Source organism: Channa argus, chromosome 23, assembly GCF_033026475.1.
Source record: "Channa argus isolate prfri chromosome 23, Channa argus male v1.0, whole genome shotgun sequence".
Lineage (NCBI taxonomy): Eukaryota > Metazoa > Chordata > Actinopteri > Anabantiformes > Channidae > Channa > Channa argus.
The window spans coordinates 10,147,356-10,168,001 of NC_090219.1; the positions used below are offsets into that span (position 1 = coordinate 10,147,356).

The window sequence follows — 20,646 nt, forward strand, 5'->3', positions numbered from 1 at the left end:
ACACTTACAAAATGCAGTTTTGATGTAGGGCGATTGTAAACAGATGATTTTATTCTCTGTATTCGCAGGAAGTGTGTACATAAAGTCAAAAAGTATAGTCAGTACAACTTAGCTACTTTTTCATGATGTCTAAGAGCTGCAGTCTACTTGCTTTTTACCAATGCATATACATAGACAATAGCAGTGTTACTGTTCGCACTCTTCCTTACATACTTTCTGTGCGAAAGAATTAAAAGTTCACTTTCTACTACTTTAGAGGGGACTAAAAGCTGCTGCAGAAACTGTTCAGGACCGCAAAAGTGGTCACACGCAAGATTACAGTACATCGACCAACTGAGCTTCAAGGACCACATCTCCTCAGTCTCTAGAGCAGATTTGCTCTCTACAACATCAGGAAGATCAGACCCTACATCACGGAATATACAACCCAACTCATTGTACAGGCACTGGTCACATCAACGCTTTGTTGATGGGGTTACCAGTATCAACAATCAAACCCTTGCAGATGATCCAAAATGCAGCAACTCGCCTCATTTGTAATCAGCCAAAAAAGACCCATGTCACACCACTTTTTAGATCTCTACACTGGCTTCCTGTAGCTGCTCGCATCAGGTTCAAAGCTCTGTCTCTTGCTCACAGGCTGGTTAACTCGACAGCTCCCACTTACCTCAACTCACTAATTCAAGTCTACAATCCTTCCCTCCCGCTGCGGTCTGCCAACGAACGATGTCTGGTGGTCCCAGCACCGCACAAAAGACACCAAGCAAAACTGTTTAGCGCAATGATCCCACGATGGTGGAACGAGCTACCAAACGCTGCACGCTCAGCTGACTCTCTCCCAATATTCAAAAAACTGCTGAAAACTGAACTCTTCCGCGTCTTCCTATGCACTTAAATCTCTTAAAAAAAAAAAAAAAACCCTTTCTGCTCTTTCTCGCACTTGCATCTCGTGATCTGTGAACACTTTTCAGGACTTTGCTTTGATGTTTTCTCCTTGACTTAGATTTTTGCTGCCTTGTACCTCACTTGTAAGTCGCTTTGGATAAAAGCATCTGCTAAATGACTAAATGTAAATGTAAATGTAAATCTCACATAGGCGTAGCATTCATTTCTGGTGACGTGCACATCCGACGCTCGTAAACAAAGCAGTTTGTGTGCCCATAGGCAGAATTCTACTTTTTGGTACAAATGCAACGACATGCACATTATGCTGGAAAAAGTAGAACAAAGCAAAAATTTATGTCACTACACCAAAGTCTTGAATGGAGGAGGAAAACAGGCATAGTTGTTGTAATTGTATCTGCTAGATTCAGCAACCTACGATTACCCACAACTCCCTGTGCTGCCAAGTAAATGTTTACGGGGTGTCCACGAAGAAGCATTATCCAGCCTTAAGACACACTATAGTGGACTAAAAAATAGAAACACCTCTCAATATAATGCAGTAGATTTCAGCAGCAACATGAACCTTAAAAATGTGCATAAATTTGAACCAAGCTCAAAACATTACAGAAAACATTCTAAAACTATACTATAACATTAATACATGATGTAATGCATGTTATATGAATAAAGTATGTTGTGTCATCAAATCCCCCTCTTCCTGATCTCAACAATCAACACATAACCTATGGTCATAACCACATCTTTCAACCTAAACCCATCTTGAGCCCGGCACCTGTGGTGAATGGCCAAAACGTCTTCACTTTGCACAATGAAAATCAAACTGCTCCTCATATAGCTAGAAATAGTGGAAGATATAAGCAGAAGACAATCCTTGGTGACTCAAAGTGTGCTGGAAACGCTCCCCTAATTCCTCTGTAGTGCCTCCTCCCTGCACAAACGCTCTAATGTTCATACCAGAGCTCCCCATAAAGAAACCATGCAGTAATGACGTGGTGCCTCCTGGCACTGTTAAAATCAACATCTCACAGAGCTGAACTGAAGCAGCTTGGAAAGGGCAGAATGAAACCAGCCCCAGCAATGAAGGCTTGTGGTGTAAATGGAGCAGTTAAAAAGGAGTCTGCTTTACCATATACTGGTTTTAATGTTCTCGGCAGCACTCAGCTTGATGAAGAAATATATTATACAACCTGGATTTGATAATTAAATTGCTTTGAGTTCAAATAAAAAAAATTGGAAGGCAGTGTGTGTGTGTGTGTGTGTGTGTGTGTGTGTGTGTGTGTGTGTGTGTGTGTGTCTGCAATAATTCTTTAATTTATCAGTCACTTGTTTTGCAGTCAGGACATTTAAATAGTGCAAAATTGCCTTTAAAATATAAATTTCTTAGTTTATTTGTATACAGACAAAACAAACAGTAAATTCACACAAATGTTTCAGAATTAATTTTACTGTTGGTTAAAAAGGCCATATCATTGTACCACTCATTTAATTATATAAAGTACTAGATGTTTCTATATTGTGGCCTGACTGCTGATGCCAGCAGTTCCATTTAAAACAGCCTTTTTTTCCCCACCAGTATTAAACATTTGGCATTTAATGTGTCCACAATTTCTTTTATCCAAAAAGTTAAACTATTTACAGGTCATTATTATAAATTAGGTTTTCTGTAGGATGGAGGTTCACTCACACCGTGCTCCATCCCGAGTCTGCTGCCAGGACCTGGGCAACCAAGCCAAATCTGGCACCGTCTGGTCCGACTCTGCGGCTCGGTTGGCGAGGTGAGAACCGGCAATGGTGTGACACAGGGGGTCGCTGGCACAGCGGCCGGGTCGAAGCAGCAGGTACGCCTTCTAATCTGTGCCGGTTGTACAGAGAAGAGCTGGCACTTTCTCAAACAGTTACTCTCAGCCTGGTGCCATTAAGGCCGCAGAGTCTGCAGGTTCTCATTCCAGCAAACCACCACACTGGCTGACTGTGCTGATTAATATGTGTTCATCTAGGGAGGTGGAACTAATTAGGGACGTTAGCTGGATGGACTATAAGCCTGGATACAACTGTACTTTAATGAATACACCTAAAATAAAACCAAGAAGTTAAATCCTGACTTACGACAGGTATGACCCACTGTTTCCCCAAACAGAATTCCCATTTTTCTGCTGATTTGACTTAGGAATTGCTGTCAAGCGTGAGAACAGAGACACCAGTGTTGCTCAGGAACTCCACATTAGACAAAGAAGTAACTGTGTTGAAACTCACAAGTCCCACAACAGCACTTTCCTCACCCACATCAACCACGACCCCCCGTCCCCACCCAGGGCAAGGCACTCTGGTTCACCCTGAACAGAACAGGGCAGAGTGTTTGTTAGGGCTGTTACCATGGAGAGAAATGGCATATAAAAAAAAAAAAAAAAAGCAGATGGAGTGCTGTACTAGCTGCTGAATGCTTGTAAATTTAATTGCTTTCGCTACAATGCATTACTGTGAAGCCAACAGGGAGACAGTAAGTCTTGCTGTAGGGAGGCGTAATCGATTAATGGCTGAAACGGAAAAGGAGGTAGAGGCCCTTATTCCCACACTGACTCAACTAAAATCCCACACTCTGCCACCTCAGGACTGGATAATGATTAAAACAAAGCTCAATACGCTTCAAATTGTGCAATTTTAACCATTTGTTTTACTTATTCCCCATTTTTTGATGTAGTATCTCCAATTTCGTGGTATAAAACAAAACAAACAAAAAAAAAAAAGTGAAGAACAGTACCAAGGAAACCACATAAAGTATTGTAACATGTATTATAATTTAGGGCTGCACCTAACAATTATTTTTGGTAGATTATTCTTTCAATTAATGGATTATTTTATTGATTATTTTCCCCATTAGGCACCTTTATATTAATTGAAATTGAAAAACATTTACCAAAACGTTTTATTGGTCATTTATATTTTTATATTATAGCATCTTCTGTCTGAATAGCAAAATAAGAAAAACAAAACTGTGTGTAACCTAACATCTAGCATCACATGATTTAAAAAAAAAACAAACGTTTGAAGTTTAAATTAATTTTTTTTGCCATGGCCACGATTTGTTTATGACTGGTACTGGCAGAAATGGGCTTTCATGGAAACCAACATATTGAACAAACGTAAAGTTTGATTTGATTATGTTACTGCAATTCCTCCTGGAGGTGGTAATAATTACTTCACCGAAATTTCATAATACATCCCATAGCTGTTGAGCTATTTTAGATTAAAAAAAAACAAATGCGGTAATGTATGTCATTCTTGGCAGCGTTACAGAAAATAAATTATTAAATCAGAGCATTACCAAAGTCAGCAGACCTTTTTGCTCTGGAGACAATGAAAGATGGTACAAATACAGAACTTCATCCAAAAGATACTTTAGTCTGCTTCAATAACAGTCCCCATAACATACTACTACACTATGTACCACTTTATATTGTTGGTACCATCTGTGTTACACAATCCCACATCAACAACATCTTGGCCTCCATTTTGTAAAGTCTCACTTTTCTGACATTTAGATTACAGTGCTTCTTTCCTCGCCACTCACTGCCTCTTTTCACACACCTCCTCCCTTCATTTCACACACGTTGGGACTCGGCCGCCATCTTTCTGTCACCATCTCACACAGTAGCTCGAGGAATCCGCTTCTTGGCAAACCTCACCGTGACACACATCCAGTAAATCTACAGTACTTCAGGTGTTAAGACTGTACTGAGAGCAGCCGGGAGAAGACTCTCTGCAGCAGGTGGGTGGGTTAGCGTTTTCCTCAAGGGTACTTCAGCAGGGACGAGCCTGAACATTTTAAGCAATGTGAAAACAGCTGTAGGCTGAGAGACCTTAAAGACCTTTTGCAGGGCTTTCTTCCTTTTCTATTTCCAAGGCTCTGCTGACACCAGATGTTTTACATTATAAACCAATTGAAAGAACAACACTTGTAAGCACAAAGGAACAAAATGTGGAGCGGAAATGAAGGACCAGGTCTTCATTCACTGTCGGCTGAGGAATAAAAGCAGCTTAAACTGATCATCAAAGAATCAGTTTCAAACAAATAGTGGCACATTAGTGCAACTGTAATAAGAAGTAAAAGCAGCAGCTTTATTCCAATATTAATAAACCTGAAGTAATAAAACCACCCATTATTCCCCTCATAACACATAGTGTCTAAATGGGTGTCATTTTGTGATTAGGATGTTTTCATTGCCCAGCACAGCTAATAGCAGTAAAGTTGTGTCTGCTGTGTTCTGTTGGAGCTTCTCATCCTCCTGCTGAAGCAGAAAAACTCCCACGCTCCGCTTTTGTTCCCTCCGGCTACGTCATCAGCAGCAGGAGAGGTGACGCTGAATAGGCCAGACAGAATACAACAAATATTATTTTATGTATAGAGATGAAGAAGAACAAAGGAGAATAGCACTGAAAAGATTGTAGGGGGGACTAAACAATGGGATCTCTTATGTTTTTAGTGTTACGGTCTCTCTAGCTCTCTCTCGATGGTAACCTGACGCACAGCTGCTGCTCCCAGTCTGCTTCAGCTGAACACCCACATTCTATCAAATGGTGTGTGAGAGAGTGAGGGAGAGGCACACACACACTTCAAAAGCACTTTATGTGTGTGTTCGTGTGAAAGAGTGAAAATGGATGAAAGAGTAACAGAGAAAGTAGGCTGATGCATTGCAAACAAAAATGTTCATGTACTCGATGTGTACGTTTATTAAGTTGTCATTGTGTCTGTGACTGTGTATCGATATCACCAAAGACATATCCATCCTGTTACTGATACTTCCTGTTGCCATTAATTAAAAGAGTCCTTCAATGAATCCACCCTCTATTTTGTTGTTAATGTTCAGTATTACACCGACAGGTGTTTCGTTCACCTCATTCAATGACAATAAACATATTAAAACCATTCTGTATAATGCAGTGCACTTCAAGCAGCCTCAAAAGTGACACACGGTTGGATCAGCACACCTGTAAAAACCACAAGGACTAGTTATGTTTAGCTACTCTAGGTGTACCCAATAAAGTGCCCACTGAGTGTATGTCACAACGAAGAATATGCTCCTTCTACTCTGCTTCAACTGACAGAAAAAACAACCTGCAGAGACGCTCGACAGGGCGTCTATCCAGTTAAGTTGGAGTTTGTCAAGACTCTTATTCCAAATAGAGGTTTGTGTTAGACAAAATGAAATTCCCTCCAGGTGTCTGAACACAAACAGCTAATCAGTTCATCCTCAAGCCCAAGTTAGCGTCTGTGCCAAATTTAAAGAAATTCCCCTCAAGTCGTTCCTGAGTATCACATTCATGAAAATGCTCCAAGTGGGAGGACAGACCCGATAACACAATGGCCAGCGCAGAGGCAAATAAATAAATCCATGTATTAGTTCATTGACAAAGTACCTTGGTGTTCGTGTCTTGTCTGGATATAGCACTTTAGAGCAATCTTGAACAACCGTTATGTACCAGACTGTGTCACACTGTTGCTTTGTGTGTTGTCATGTTGCACATTAAACCAGTCACCTAGAGAACTAGTCTTGCAGACACAAAGTCCTTTAAAATACCCCATGTTTTCCAGCTTCTCAACTGTGATTTGCCATATTTCTTCATTTCGCATTCTTAAAAAGGAGACACACACACACACACAAAAAAAAAAAAGGATTTTTGAGCATTCTCAAAAACAGTGAGTAACTAACGGCACTGTGAATGTTGACTGAAAGAAATGAGCTGCCAGAAAAAACTGAAACTCCATTCCTCATTTGATTTTTTTTTTTTTTTGGACTGACCAACACACGCAGTCAAGTGACTGACTTCACAAGAACGTCGCACATAAACAGGCAACAGGGTTGGGGGTTCGACTCCAAATGGGCCCACCCGTGTTAAAAGACGCTCAAAGCACACGGAGGCTCTTTAGATAAGATCATTCACTAAACAGCCTCGTTAGATCCTCATGGAAAGGTTGAGGGCAGAGAAGGGAGGTTGCCTGTAAAGAAAGAAAAGAAAAAAGAAGGGGAGGGGTGTTGAAAGTGAGATAGCCAGAAAGGACTAAGAGGAAAAAAAGAGGGATGGTGGCTATGACCTACTTCCTGAGCACTTCACCAATTGCTTCATTTCACAGTTAACCTAAGACAATAAATTTGAATTGACAACCAAATTGCTACGTAGACAGTGTGTTAAACAATTATGTCACATAAAGACCAACTGGGAAAACAAGAACATACACGAAGTCAAAATATAAATACAACAGACATAATACAATGCTAATAATCCCATGAAATCATGGAAATCAGCTTGCTATTCATAATTCAATTAAATTAATTACATTTCGAGTGTAGTGATCATCATTTAGAGCAGGGATTCTCAACCGAAGTGCTCCGGGCAAGACACTGAACCCCCAACAGGCCATGCCCATCCCTAGCCGGTCAATGCCGGTCCCAACCCTGGCAGAAATTGGGGAGGGGGCTGCAACAGGAAGGGCATCGGCCGTAAAAAAGTGTGCCAAATCAAAATGCGGACAATCATCCACAGACCCTGAACTCACGGGATAAGTCGAAAGGACAAAAAATAAATACAAATAAAAATTAAAAAGGCATTTAGCTTGACAAGTAACTGCAACTAGTTGTCGCAGCTCCAAATCCAGAGGTTTACAAAAAAACAACAACGTTTTTCTGTAAGCACACACCTTTACAGAGTAGTCAGAAAACCACATAAGCTGCATGCTGCTTCATGTCCCAGTGAGACAAGAGACAGATTGATGGCTTACCAGACAGCCAAAACACTTCTCACAGTTACAATCACTGCGTTTTCTGTGCCGTCCTAATCATTGTAAATTAAAAAAGAAAAGTCGAGACACTGTAAAATGTTAATTTAAAAAAAAAAGAATGCAATGATATGTACATCATTTGAAACTTATTTTGAACAATTCATTGGTAACAGGTCAGGATCATGACTGTTGGGGAAAAAACAAAAAGCTTACTAGAGGAGCCGAGTCCTTCAGAAGTAAGGATGGGGCAAGGTTCCTCACTCCAGAGAAATGTCTATGCAAGACCAAAGACCAATACTTAAGTGTCATCTCCAAGCCTTTGGGCAGCACTGCATTAAGACTCCACGGGCTCAGGAGCACCTCTGAGAAGCACCGTCACTGAACACAGTTGCTGCATCCACAAATGCAAGTTAAAACTGCATGCTAACAGGGAACTGTACATAAACAGTATCCAGACATGCAGCTTCCTTCACTGAACCCAACTTCATCTTTGGGAGGTTTTCGAGGAACTGCATCTGCTGCAAGTCCAGATGAAATCGCTTTTAGGGAATTACAACAGTGCAAATTACGATAGCATGACTCCATAGTAAAAGAGTCCAGGTGTTAAAATGAGCAGCCTGTAGTGCAGACCTAACATTTACTGAAAACATTTTGACTCATCATGAAATTTCTCAGTTTCAACATTTGATATGTTTTCTTTGCTTAACAATTTAAGCCTTGGTTTTAAATCATTATAATTTACTGAATTGTTTTTATTTGCCTTTGACCCAATGTCCAAACTTTTCTGGAAATGCGTTTTCACAAATGCAGAGGAACAACAACATTTTTTTGGAACATGCAGGAGGGAGAATCTTCACACACTGTATGAACACTGTGGTCATATTCAAACAGAAACTTATGCCGTATTTGAGAATAGGTTAAACTTTAAATACTGGAGCAAAAATGCCAAATATATTTCATTTCAAAAAAGGAATTTGAAGAAGTCATCTTGGGAAAATATTGTGACATTTATAAAATAAATGTCTAATCAAAACAGATTTATAAATAAATAATCCTCAGTCCCACATGCATTATACATGCATACACTCTCTCAGACATGCTCTTTCAACTCTGAGACAGTCCAACCCCCCCGGGAGTGTAGGACTGACAGCATTTCAAAACCAAAAAAAGAAAAAAAGAAAAATAGACTGTCATAAGAAACGGGCTCTCCAGAGACGTACAATAATGGGTGGTACCACTTTCCCTGACACAGGGGGTTGTTGGCAGTGATAGAGAGTAAAGATTGACAGGTTTTAGCCTCATTCCTAAGTGGCATGTCAGTGGGTGGCAGTGAAACATGAGCCTGGGAGCTTTTGAAGGAGGGTCCAGGTTGGGGGTCTGGTTGCTAGGCAGCCGACGGATCAGAGCAGGATGCGGGATTGGCTTGGGTGTATCTGGAGAGAGAGAGTTAAACCCAGATGTGTGGACGTGAATTTGCACTATGGCAAAAGAAAAAAAAAAAAAAAAAAAAAATGACACGCACAGGTTTTTACGCACAAAATGCAGAGAAATACTGATATTTACGTAGCATTTGGGTCAACTTATCAGTTCACACATTTTAAAAATAATGACTGACTTGGCAAATTACCATGCCAGCATATTCAGAAAAAATATTTTTCCAATTCCTACACAGCCTCCCAGAAAGATGGGTCAGGTGGCGGGGGTGATTATATCGCTCAGCGTTTTGTTTGGCTTGAGTAAAACCTAGCAGGGTCCCAGGTTTTGCACAGCACGTGCTTGAACTCGTTAGGGAAGCTTTTTAACGCGTCACTGTCTTGTGGCTGAGGGAGTTCACTGTGATTTTTAAAACCTTTCGGATCAACTGTGCAACCCAAAGACAAGACAGACACAGCCAGAGAGAGAAAAATTCAAAAGATTTGTGTGGAAGTCGGGAGGCCTCAGCAAAGACCGTAATGATGAGTAATGAGCTGCTACAGCATCTATCCAAGGAGATAAAAACAGAGATGGCAACAAAGTGACCCGGGGAAAATCACAGAGCGAGGGTACACAAGACACCAAAGACAATGGGAGGCGGGAGATGGAAAAGCCCAGCAACAGAGGATGCCTTAAATAGCTAGATGGTCAGAGATAATGTGACAATGGAGAAAGTCTGATGGCTGGGGGCATGTGTTGTGTTGTGTTGTGTTAAGCATGTCTGAGTGCTGACAGCAGCTCCATGGGCTTTTCTTCGTCATATGGTAGATCACATGACCTCTCAAAGAAGCCAGTCCGAATGAGACCGGATGGTAACGGGCAGAAACACTGGCTTCCCCATCTGGATGCCTAAACACTGCCATCCATGGGTTTTACCTTCCAGTCCCATTAAGAAATGTGCTTATTCATAGTAACAGACAAAGCAAATTGTTTATCAGGTAACATGGGAAAGGTCCCTCCATCCCTAGCAGTTATTGTTATAACTAATACAGTGAAAACTGAAAGTTTCTCTGCTTCATATTGAGCTGAATTTAACCATTAATGCACTAAAGAAGCCCCAGCATGCCCGTCCCTGTGAATGATAGAAAAAACATCATTGATGGCACAAATTTTCAGTGCGCAGTGATGAGGGGTTTACACCTGATGGTGTTGTCTCTAGATTTCTGCTCATAATGCAAGTTTAGAATGTGGATTTCTCTTTTTTTACAGCTCTCACAATGCCTCCACCATCAGCTGCTGTCCTCAGCTGACCTGTTCTGTGCATGTTTTGTGTAACGTCATTAAGCCCAATGTTTGTGCAACTGGGTGATTTTCCTGCTTTTCTGATTCAAAAGGGATGTTTTTGGTTTTTTTTGGTTTCCATGTTGATTAAAAGCGCCATCACTGGTAAAACTCAAGGCTAAGACCAAGTGTACTCATTTAGAACCATTTACTGTTTCAACAACCAATCCCAAAGGACACACCTGGCTAAAAACACCTGTTAATCCAGTACACCAGATCCAAAAAGGTGCAATGTTCTATGTTGTGTAATCCATATAGTTGTGAATATCATTAAACAACAGCTGAAATCCAGATTTCTTCCCATTAACTTGGCTGTTCCAATACGTTAAGTCCTTTGCTACCAGAAATTGAATAAGAAAAGTGAGAATAAACACTGTCGTGCACTGGTAAAGATAATAAAATGTAATCTGTAAATGTACTAAAATAACTTTCTAGTGAGATCTGACAATGTAAAGTACTTGCTTAATATAGACACACCTGCAAGCTTTTCAAGCGAGGCAAGAAGCTGCCTGCTCCTTCGTGTCAGTATGTGAACAGCTTAGCACTCATCTAGAAGCTTGTCAACAGCTAATTTTTCCTGGCTGCTTTTTCATTTGCCTTCCACCGATCAAGGCCTGCCAGTGAAATCATCCCCATCGGAGCAATTTTCACAAAAGCACAGACGTCCAATCTGGATGACTCCATCTGTACAATCGCTCTCACTGACTGAGGCTAAAAGCTCACAGAACATAACTGCCTATCAGTTAGAAACCATTTACCAAACTCTCCAACCATTCAGTGTGTGTATCAGCTTGACTGTGCGTTGAAATTTCAAAACGAACGGCCGGTGATGTTACTGCCTTATTCCCACGGATTCAATTTTATGCCTGTATCAGGTGATATCTTTTAATATTCAACAAAATAACTCTTAATGCCAAGTCCAGTGGGAACTGGAGTCCGATGTGGCTTTGTGGCATATTTTACCTTTTGATACATTTGAGTTCAGCTTTCAGCTTTGAGGTTATGTCAAAACTTAAGCTTGACATGTCATGGACTTAAACCTCTTTTTTTAAAATGACCTTGAGACTCTTTACTACTATATGCGAACAGGATCCACACTGAAAAGGCCTTAAACATGGTGTCTTTGATTGTGTTATTGAGGAAATTACCACTGGGCATAAGCAAAATACATACCGTTTTACAGCAAAAGCAGCCGCATCATTTTGCAAATTGACCTGTGAATTATTGATACAAATAAAACAGTTTGTTTTCTGCTCTGAGAACAGAGAAAACATGCAGTCTCCAAAATCTCCTAAAAAGCCCTCGGCACAGAAGAATGGGTGACTTGTGTAACTATCGACCACACTGATCAAGTGATATCGCTGTTATTTGGTTAATCTGCTTACAGCATTTTTTTTTTTTTTTTTTTTTTTTTAACTCCAGGATGGAACTTGATACAGCAGCTCATCCAGCTTTAGCCACACGCCAATTAATCCGAAGCACCAAAGCCTTTTAATAACACCCAAACAATCGGTGCAGTCACGCCAAGCCACGGAAGTTTGGTCCAAGCTTTTGGCATGCAAGCAGTAAAGTGGTGCAGTTGGGGAATCAGGAGTATGCAGATAGAGGATTTGAAATACAACTGCCAGGGATGAGAGCTCAGGTCGCTGTTTAGCTCTGTGACTGTGCCACTGTGCAGCGTTTTTGGAGATGCTAACTAATTAGGCTGATTAGCTTGATTTGTGGTTTGATTTTTTTTTTTTTTTTTTTTTTTTTTTTAAAAAGGGACAGCACTGTACTGTAACATTAATACGCCTGCAGCTCGTGGCCAGTTGATGCTTTTTCTTCAGGCTATTTGGGTTATGGAGTTGACTTAATCCTCTCTGTCACACACTCCTGCTTTGTCCGGGACGATATCAAGTCTCCATTTTCCCACTTTTTCCTCTCTGCATCTCACCCGCCCTTCATCGCTTTCACTCTGATTTGAACTGACAATGCTGGCCTACCACTCTTTTCTTTTTTGTTCTCCTCTTTTTTTTCTTTTTATAAATCTCGCCCCTTTTAAATCCCTGTTCCTCCTCCTGTCAGCCTCTGTCACCCACTCCCTCTCTCTGGGACAGGGTTTATCTGCAAAGGAACAAACAGGCTCGTTATGCTTTCTGAGAGCTGTGAGAGCAGCTGAGAGAAAGAGGTTATTTCATTGCAACCTGGATAGGATATCCATTCACAGTGGGGATAGGGCCTTCAGGGACTCTTAATGCCAACATGAAGCCATGTGGGAAGTGAGGGTGGAATAGGAAAACCAGGTACACAAAGAGACAAAGACGAGGTGACACAGGTACACAGACTGTCCTAAATTTAAAGAAAGGGAGACGGCGGGAGAAGCAGGGCAGGTGGATCTGAATGGGGAAAAAAAAAAAAAAAAAAAAAGAGGAAGCAGACTGCAAAACAATTAAAAAGAACATTTTAGGGCGACGCTGATGATCTGATGTCAAGCTTGCAGACACTGGAAATCCCAGCAGCAACCCAGGCAGTTGTGGAAGGCTACCACAAACCCCCCCCCAAAAAACACATCACAGTTTGATTCACGACAACAAGTGTAGGGTTGTGATTGCAACAAAGCAAGTGACTAAAGACCTGTCAACAATGCAATACTGCAACATTTAATAAGAACACCCTTTTTTTTTTTTTACACAACGACATTGTGAGGTCAGCAGTAAATTAGAGCTTGGACCAACTGAGGTGACCTAAATACAGAGCTGCAGAGGGAAGAGGACCAGCAAGGATTTGTATAGAACCATTTCGGCATTCCTACCGCCAACACAAGGATAAGACAGGACACCAGCAAGTAACAGTACAGTAATCTTTATTTCACACTGATAAAATAAGGGAAGACTATGCGGCACAGAGCAGACTATAGTTCTTGTTTGTCAGATTGCACATGTACTGGTCTGCCATTTGTTACCACTGGGAAATCTTTTGACACCATTTGACAAGCATCACTACCAATGTTGCTTGCGAAAGATTAGAAGCTAGAAAAGCTGCCTGGTTCCAAAGTGATTACATAATGATCATGGGTCTGTGCATCATACCGATTGTTGATTTTAGGCCATAGTGAACAACAACAAAAAAAGAAAGTGCGCTAGCATCTTGTAGCATAGCTGGTATCCAAGTTCTCGTGTGTGCAAAAGGAGGCTTCCCGCTCAAGTGGCTGTCATACGATACACTTTGTTAGTTCTCACTGAATATTATTTTTTCGTCCTCCATCACAAATCCTATAGCACAGAAAAGCACAGATAACAGAGAGAAATCCATACCACTCATACACAGCACTAATTCACCATCCTTACAATATGCACAATTCACTAGTGACAGTCCTGAGCATTCTCACTGCCACAGAAAATAACAACTTGACCTTTCACTCAGGTGGCACCTTCCTAATTGGTTGTCAGTTTTCACTACGGAACAAAAGCAACTTCAGTCATGTCTTTGTTGCTGCTAGTAAAGCAGGTGGTGCTGGGTGGACGTTGGGAGTTGATCACACTGCCTTCTGGCAGGAAACAAAGTGCTAACTGGTTACTCAGTCAGCTCCCATTCAACAAAGGCAATTAGAGACGCTGCTTATCAGCGGGTAATTACAAAGAAAAGAAAAGCAACAGTGGGCTCTGTGGAGCGGAGTCTTTCATCGTGGTCACACAAGTGTTCAGCACATTTGTTGAATAAAGCCACAGATTTCTGACCACTGCTCATTCATTGAACCAAGTGATACCAATTCTCAGTTCTGGGTCACAATTAAAGCTAATCATAGCATCTCAGGGTGTTGCACAAAGGCAACAGCACAGGAGTTTGTGTGTGTGCGCGCACATGTGCATGCATGCTGGCTGGACTCACCCTCAGGGCCTCTATGACCAGGTCTCGGGCCTCCAGCTCGCCCTCCATGATACTCAGCAGGGTAAGCAGCTCTGGCTTGCTCAGGTTATCCATGTTGAACTCACATTTCTGCAACACAGGCCAGAAACAACAAATGAGAGTCATACAATCTATTCTCAAGTCAGGGCTGGATACTGAACCTTAAATATTAATGCAATTTCCATCTTAAACAATGTTCAGGTCATTAGCACTAATACAGGTTTTGCATGCCTATTAATACATCCTTTATTAAAACACTTTCCAGTTTAACTGATGGTGGGAAATTTCTGCGGTTTTTGTAAAATCAGGATGGACTGTTGGAGGCTTTACATGAGGGATGAAATAATGAGGGATGAAATGATTGTTGAGCCAACTTATTAGCATCCATCCTTAGGATAAGTATTGAGATAAATATTATTGAAATGGTTTTGATTGCGGTAGATATACCTTGACTTTCTCTCTTAAAGGAGTTTTACAGCATAAAAAACACATTTGGTTACCACAATTTAATGTTTTCTGTTGACATAATATCAGTATCAGTGAATAAAAATGTATAAAGGCTGGATTAAAACTGGAAACCTTCAGATCGCCTGATGACCACTGTAATTCCTGAACCACTGCTGCTCCAACAAAACAAAGAACAAAATGTAAAACTTGAAGGTTTTCAGTGCTAAACCATCAGTAAGTCTAATGCCGCATGCTTATTGAAGTTTGGTCCATTGTGAGGGGGGCATTTTTTAAAATCACTCAACAGTTATGAAGAAATTTGGTTGGTGTCAATAAAAAAAGTGTCTGTTTAAAGATGTTTCACTTTGAAACACAATGTCAGACTGTGAAGCCCTTTTTAGAATTCACTTTAAGCCATTTTGGGTGTCTGACATCTGAGCTTTGAACAGTAACCAAATTATAATAAAGACGTTTCTTGTGAGTTGTAAGTTAATCCTCCATCCCACAATTTCCTTGCTTCTTGTCAAATTCCACCAGCAGGAAAGAGCTTACACGACAAATGCACCATTTACCTCCAGACTCCACCAGCTCTTATTAAAGACGGCCTTCAAATTAGGCTAGATGCCCCATCCTAGCCCACAGCCATTATGGCGTAATTACATTTAGCCAGGTCATTAGGCACCTTTTTGGTCAGCAGCTACCACAGGGCTAACGGGTGGGGATGACAGTAATTGGGAGTGACCAGACGACTTCATGCTTCCCCTCATGTCAATTAAAAGCGTTTGGCGGCCTACTTATATAAAGCAAAACGGCTGTGGGTTAAATACCTCCGTCTAGTCTGTTCATAAGAAGGCATAGTTTGCGTTTGGTAAGTTACTGCAGAACTAGAAACCGTGTATTCAACTGGAGTTGGCAAATAGTTTTCACAGTGTACACCTGCGTTTCCTGAACATCTTTCTGGTTGATCAACATTCCGACGCAAAGAATCAAATTGTTGTATTAAGGGCCTCAAAGGGCACTGTGCTCATTCAACGTAAAACCAGTGTTAGGAAAATGACTGAAGTTATTGGCACTGTTCTTTTTTTTAATGATGCAACTTCACAGCAACTAGGCCAAAGGAAGCTGTGTGTTCAATAAGACCCTAATAAACCTAAGAGGCAAACGGGAAAGTGTAGAGCTGTGGTGCTACCTGCTCATTCTGGGCTTCACTTGGCAGCCGGCTATTTACACTTGATTTACAAGCCAACATCAAAACCTCAGCCAAGATTGTTCCATTTCATCAAGGAGTCCCGAAAGGTCTCGAGGGGTCCCTCATCCACAGCGTGACTTTGAACAGACTGGCCTGTGCTTTTAAAAGAGCTGCTGCCTTTTATGCATCCTTTACACAATCTGGTGACATTGTTTATTTCACCGCAAAAGGGGAAAAGTTCAAGCTTAAAGTGATGAATGGTAATAAATCCATATGTATAAACAGCCCAACACTCTCCATTGTAAGCCGTTCTTTAGAAATGTCCTTGTTTAGCCAGAAAACCTCTCGAGACAGCTGGTGAACGCTTAACATTTTTCTAAAGAAATCCGATTTTAACAAAGGACATTTTGTACCTGCCCACTCAAATATGGGCCCCATTTTTTCAGAACAAAGGGCTGGAAGCTGTAGCATCAATCACATGTTTTAAGTTTAGTCAAAGCACATTTTTATTCTGATGGAAAAATTAAAACAGGACAGATTCCTAGGGATGGATTTATTTGCACTGAGACTTCCAATCGATCACAGAGCCCACTTTTTCCCGGCAGCATTTTTAACCACTCTCATGAATCTGAAGAGGCAGAGAACCTTGATGGACAGTAGTCCTGAGCCACGCTGTTCTGTCATGAGGCCTCAGGAGAAGGGTGAGGGGAGTTGAGGCAAGAGGGTGGGAGGAGGGCATTTTCTTTCTGGCATTTCAGCACAGTGAGCAGGTGAGAGAGGCAAACGCTAATTTGTTCCACAAGCCATGAGCCGTGCGCTGAGGCCTCGAGCATCCCGGCCAGCATCCGCAGGCTCACCGTAAGTCCTGGTCCACTTATTAATGCCTGTGTGATTTCAGTCTGAGCCACGAGGGACCTGACCGCTTTGTGAAAGCTCCTCCACTGTGTTTTATTGGCACTCTCACAGATCCATGTCCCATTAGTGCGAGAACTAAACTGTGTGATATGACAGCCTGTAAACAGGGTTACAATTAGTAACCAAGGCATCAAGCTAAACGGTGAAGGGGGGGGGCAACAATCAATTAAAAGGGTGAGTAAACTAAATTACCACAAAATATATATATATTTTTGTGGTGTCCAACAATGAAGATATGAATATTTGACATATCAAAAGGTAAATACTGACAAGGGAAAACTGGCAAAAGTACTCTGTGTACCTGATAATACACAGTACCAACGTGTTGTTCTTTAACCCACATATTTAAAGTAACTGTATACATCAGTGGGTGGAACTAATTGTAAGGTGAAAACTGAGTCCTTCTGTGATAGAATGTTACCAAGATGAAAATGTCAAATTTTTTCTATAAACAGATTTTTCAACTGCATTCAAAGTTATCAATCAAATCAAAATCTAATGCACCTAATTGAGACGGCGTCTCCTACTACACCCCATTCACCACCACTGCATTAATATGGAGGCAGAAACCCACAAAAGAAAATCCAAAACTGTAGTGGCATAACTAATGGCGACTTACAAATTTTATGCTGCACCTTGGGTGCAGCAGGCCTTTAATAGATTGCAAAAATATAATACTTAATCCTCTCTCCAACTTGTTTACAGGGGAATTTGAACTCCCCGTATCAGAGCACAGAAAAATGTTGTTGTCAGGAAGGAGAAGCGATGACATTACATCCACTGGTGTTAATGGCATTGCTCCAACATGGCAACACATCCCACATAACTGCTGATGACCACTCTCAGGAGTCTATTACACAATAGTCCGGGTTTGAAGACGGGGCTAAGCTGGTATTTCAGTTTTAAAGAGAAATCCTGTTTGTTTTGTACAAAGGAACACCAGAGAACAGACAAGAGGGTTGACGACGAATAAGATTTGTCCCTTTTCAAGACTATGCACAGTACATTGTGAACGATACTTAATTGCTGGATGTAATTACATATTAAAAATGCTATTTTCGGATGCTGTTAAACCTCTGTGAAACCACAGAGTCCTCACAAACAAGACTCTTCCCCCACTCGGGCCAACAATAGAAAGTCTGACAGGGGTGAGGAAAGAGCAAAGTGCTTTATTTAACCACGGCAGGCATGGTGGTGGTGGTGGTGGGAGAGGGGTAGGGGTAGGTCATAGTGGCACGAGTCCACTTTCGTTGGCTGGAACTCAGGGATGGAAGAGTGTGCTGGCAGAGCGACAGGCGAGCTGAGCCGGCAGCCCGGCTCCCATGTCTGTGAAGCACCTGTTCACCTCAACACTAAATGTAAAGTAGCCGAAAGGCAATTCTGAGCGCGCTCAGAAAAGGTGGGGGGGGGCTGATACGGTACTCCCAGCTATGCCAGCTGAGTCACTGAAAATAAGACCAAATTAGAAAGGTGTCTAGTGAACAGGGCCTGCACCCCCCTGCTCCTACACCACCGCACCGCCGGCCTCTGCCCCCCCATCCATCCATCCATCCCCACACCTCTTCTCCCACCTCTCAAACAAACCCCCACCTCAACACCCACGCTAACACCCACCCACACCTCTGGAACTGTGGCTACAACTAGCCTACCTCTCTAAACAAGTGCTTCTTATAGGTTACTGGAGACGTTGCAAAAGGGTAAGCTCAATAATGCAGTACCCGGTCCCTGGCGGACCCGGACTTCCAAGGTGGGGGGGGGGCTAGCCACTGCCCTGACACATATGTTGAAACCTGAGAGAGTGCACACATCAGAAATCACATGTACTGTAGGTGTATGCCATCATACAGGTAACCAGTCTTAAAGACCTGCTTTATCTTGAGAGAACCTGTTGAAAGACCCCCAGCTGTGTAAGGTGAGCTGCTACAATCTATGGAAGCCTGCGAGGACTAATATTGGACTGACTGAAAACAAATGTAATGATGCCCCGATCAGCTCCACGGGCCACGCAAGCGTCTTTAAAATCGGATGTTTTCTGCCTTAGCAGCTGAGGTCGATCTTCTGGAGTCAGACTGTCCCACTTGCCGTCATGTCTATGAGACGCAGCCTGTGCAGTCAGACACGCAACAGCCTCGTCTCGTGCGCAGAATGAGGTTACAACTGCGGGTAAATGTTTAAAGTAGCCGACACAGGCGAACAAAGGGGCCCGCAGAAATCTACGAAAACACGCAATTCGGCCTGTGCTGGTGCCCAAAATAGGTAATTCGTGATTATTCACCCCCCGATACCTTCAAAAATAATTTGAAAAAAAAAAAACTGTTTTTGACCAGACACTGTCGCGAGGCTCCACCGCTGTTGCTTCACGAGCCGACGCGAAATAGATGCGCACCGCATTTCTCCCGCTTTTCACCGCGTCGACCTCAAAGCCTCACCGGCAAAACACACACTCTCTCACAAGCACACGCGCGTATACAGCTTTCACGGAACCCCGCCCCCGGGTGTCTTACCGTGTCGACACTTCCCAGCACGGCGGTCGCCACTGTTTGTACCGGAGGAGGCTGCTCTCCGCTGGCTCCCTCCGACGCCATCTTCGTACTGTAGCGGTCTGCTGGAGTGAGCGCGCATCCGGCACTCATTAACTATCGCGCTGCTGAACGCAAATCACGCTACGCACGGCCATCGAAGGGAAAGAGAGACGAGATTTGACCCAACTTAACGGAGCCGCACAAGGGAAGAGAAAGAGAAAGAGAGTGGAGGACGACAGGTCTCCGCTGTGGAAAAAGACCACAGGCGAGTGTGCGCAGCTGCCTGCAGCGGGGGGAAGCAGGCGGTCTTGTAGGCGTGGACCGAGCGACGCGTAGATCCAGATGCGAAGCCCCGGTGCGCTCCCAACTGGAGAGGAGGTGCGTCCTGGCAGGATGACTGACAACAGCATTTGTTGGCCTTTGTGGCGGTGAAATCAGCCAGTGTGCTGCCTCCAAAGTGCCGTCCGGCGACCTCCAAGGCCCGGTGCGCCAATAAAAGCACAAAATAAATAAATCGGTTTAAGATATGGATTTTTTTTTTTATTCACGCATGTCAGCATCCTGAAAGATAAATCCCCTAATTTCACAGCTTTTATTTTGTAAATCACAAACTAAACAGATGTAGCTTTAAAAGTAATTTGTTGGTAATAAATTGCATTTATAATCTAAACTACTGCATTAACAATTATACTGGACAGAACTTCACTTACAGCAGCTCCACATTAGAATACTCCTTTAAAGATTTACTCAAAAAAAATGACAATAAGTGCAGTAAGCATTAGCACATTCTACTTCAAAATAAAAGTGTTCAGCCTGCACGACTTTTTGCCAATTACATAGTGTATATGAAATATTATGTCAGTATAATTTTGCTGTTTGCAGGATTGTGCTGCTGGTGGGGCCAACTATCACAGCTACTAACTGTGATGTAGTCAAATCTTTAAGAGTGCATTATATTTTCTAATATCTTATCATATGTGCAAAAGTGTTAAAATAGCTGTAACAGTGCTCTAGTTAAAAGTGCAGTCATTTCCTGTTGAAATGTAGCGAAGTAGAAGCACTGAGTAGCAGAACAGTTCTCAAGTGGCTCAAAGTTGCACCTACGAGCAGCAGTGTAACGTCCCAGTGTCAGTAAAAGTCCTATCAGGGTGAGCATGTTTGTTCAAGAGGCTCCCAGCTTTTCCTCATCTGCACTTTGACAAAGTATCAGTGATCTGCTGTGGTCTAGTTGATTCCTGTTTCACTGGCTT

General features: G+C 42.2%; 1 protein-coding gene across 3 annotated transcripts in view; it reads right to left on the reverse strand.

Moving 5' to 3' along the window:
• cttnbp2 (cortactin binding protein 2) overlaps positions 1 to 19,855 on the reverse strand; it is a 69,140-nt gene extending 49,285 nt beyond the window's left edge. Inside the window, exons 1-2 of one of the 3 annotated variants that reach the window (XR_010912192.1) lie at positions 19,379 to 19,855; positions 14,306 to 14,413 (exon numbers count right to left, since the gene is read on the reverse strand). Coding sequence is in view for 2 of the 3 variants with exons in the window: in XM_067492936.1 (XP_067349037.1) it covers positions 14,306 to 14,413; positions 19,379 to 19,507 (237 nt within the window). In the remaining variant the exon portion in view is untranslated. Of the gene's footprint in view, positions 1 to 14,305; positions 14,414 to 19,198; positions 19,221 to 19,378 lie in introns of those variants that run through there. The other 2 variants (XM_067492936.1, XM_067492937.1) reach the window with 2 other exon arrangements.
• Between the last annotated feature and the right edge of the window lie 791 nt (positions 19,856 to 20,646).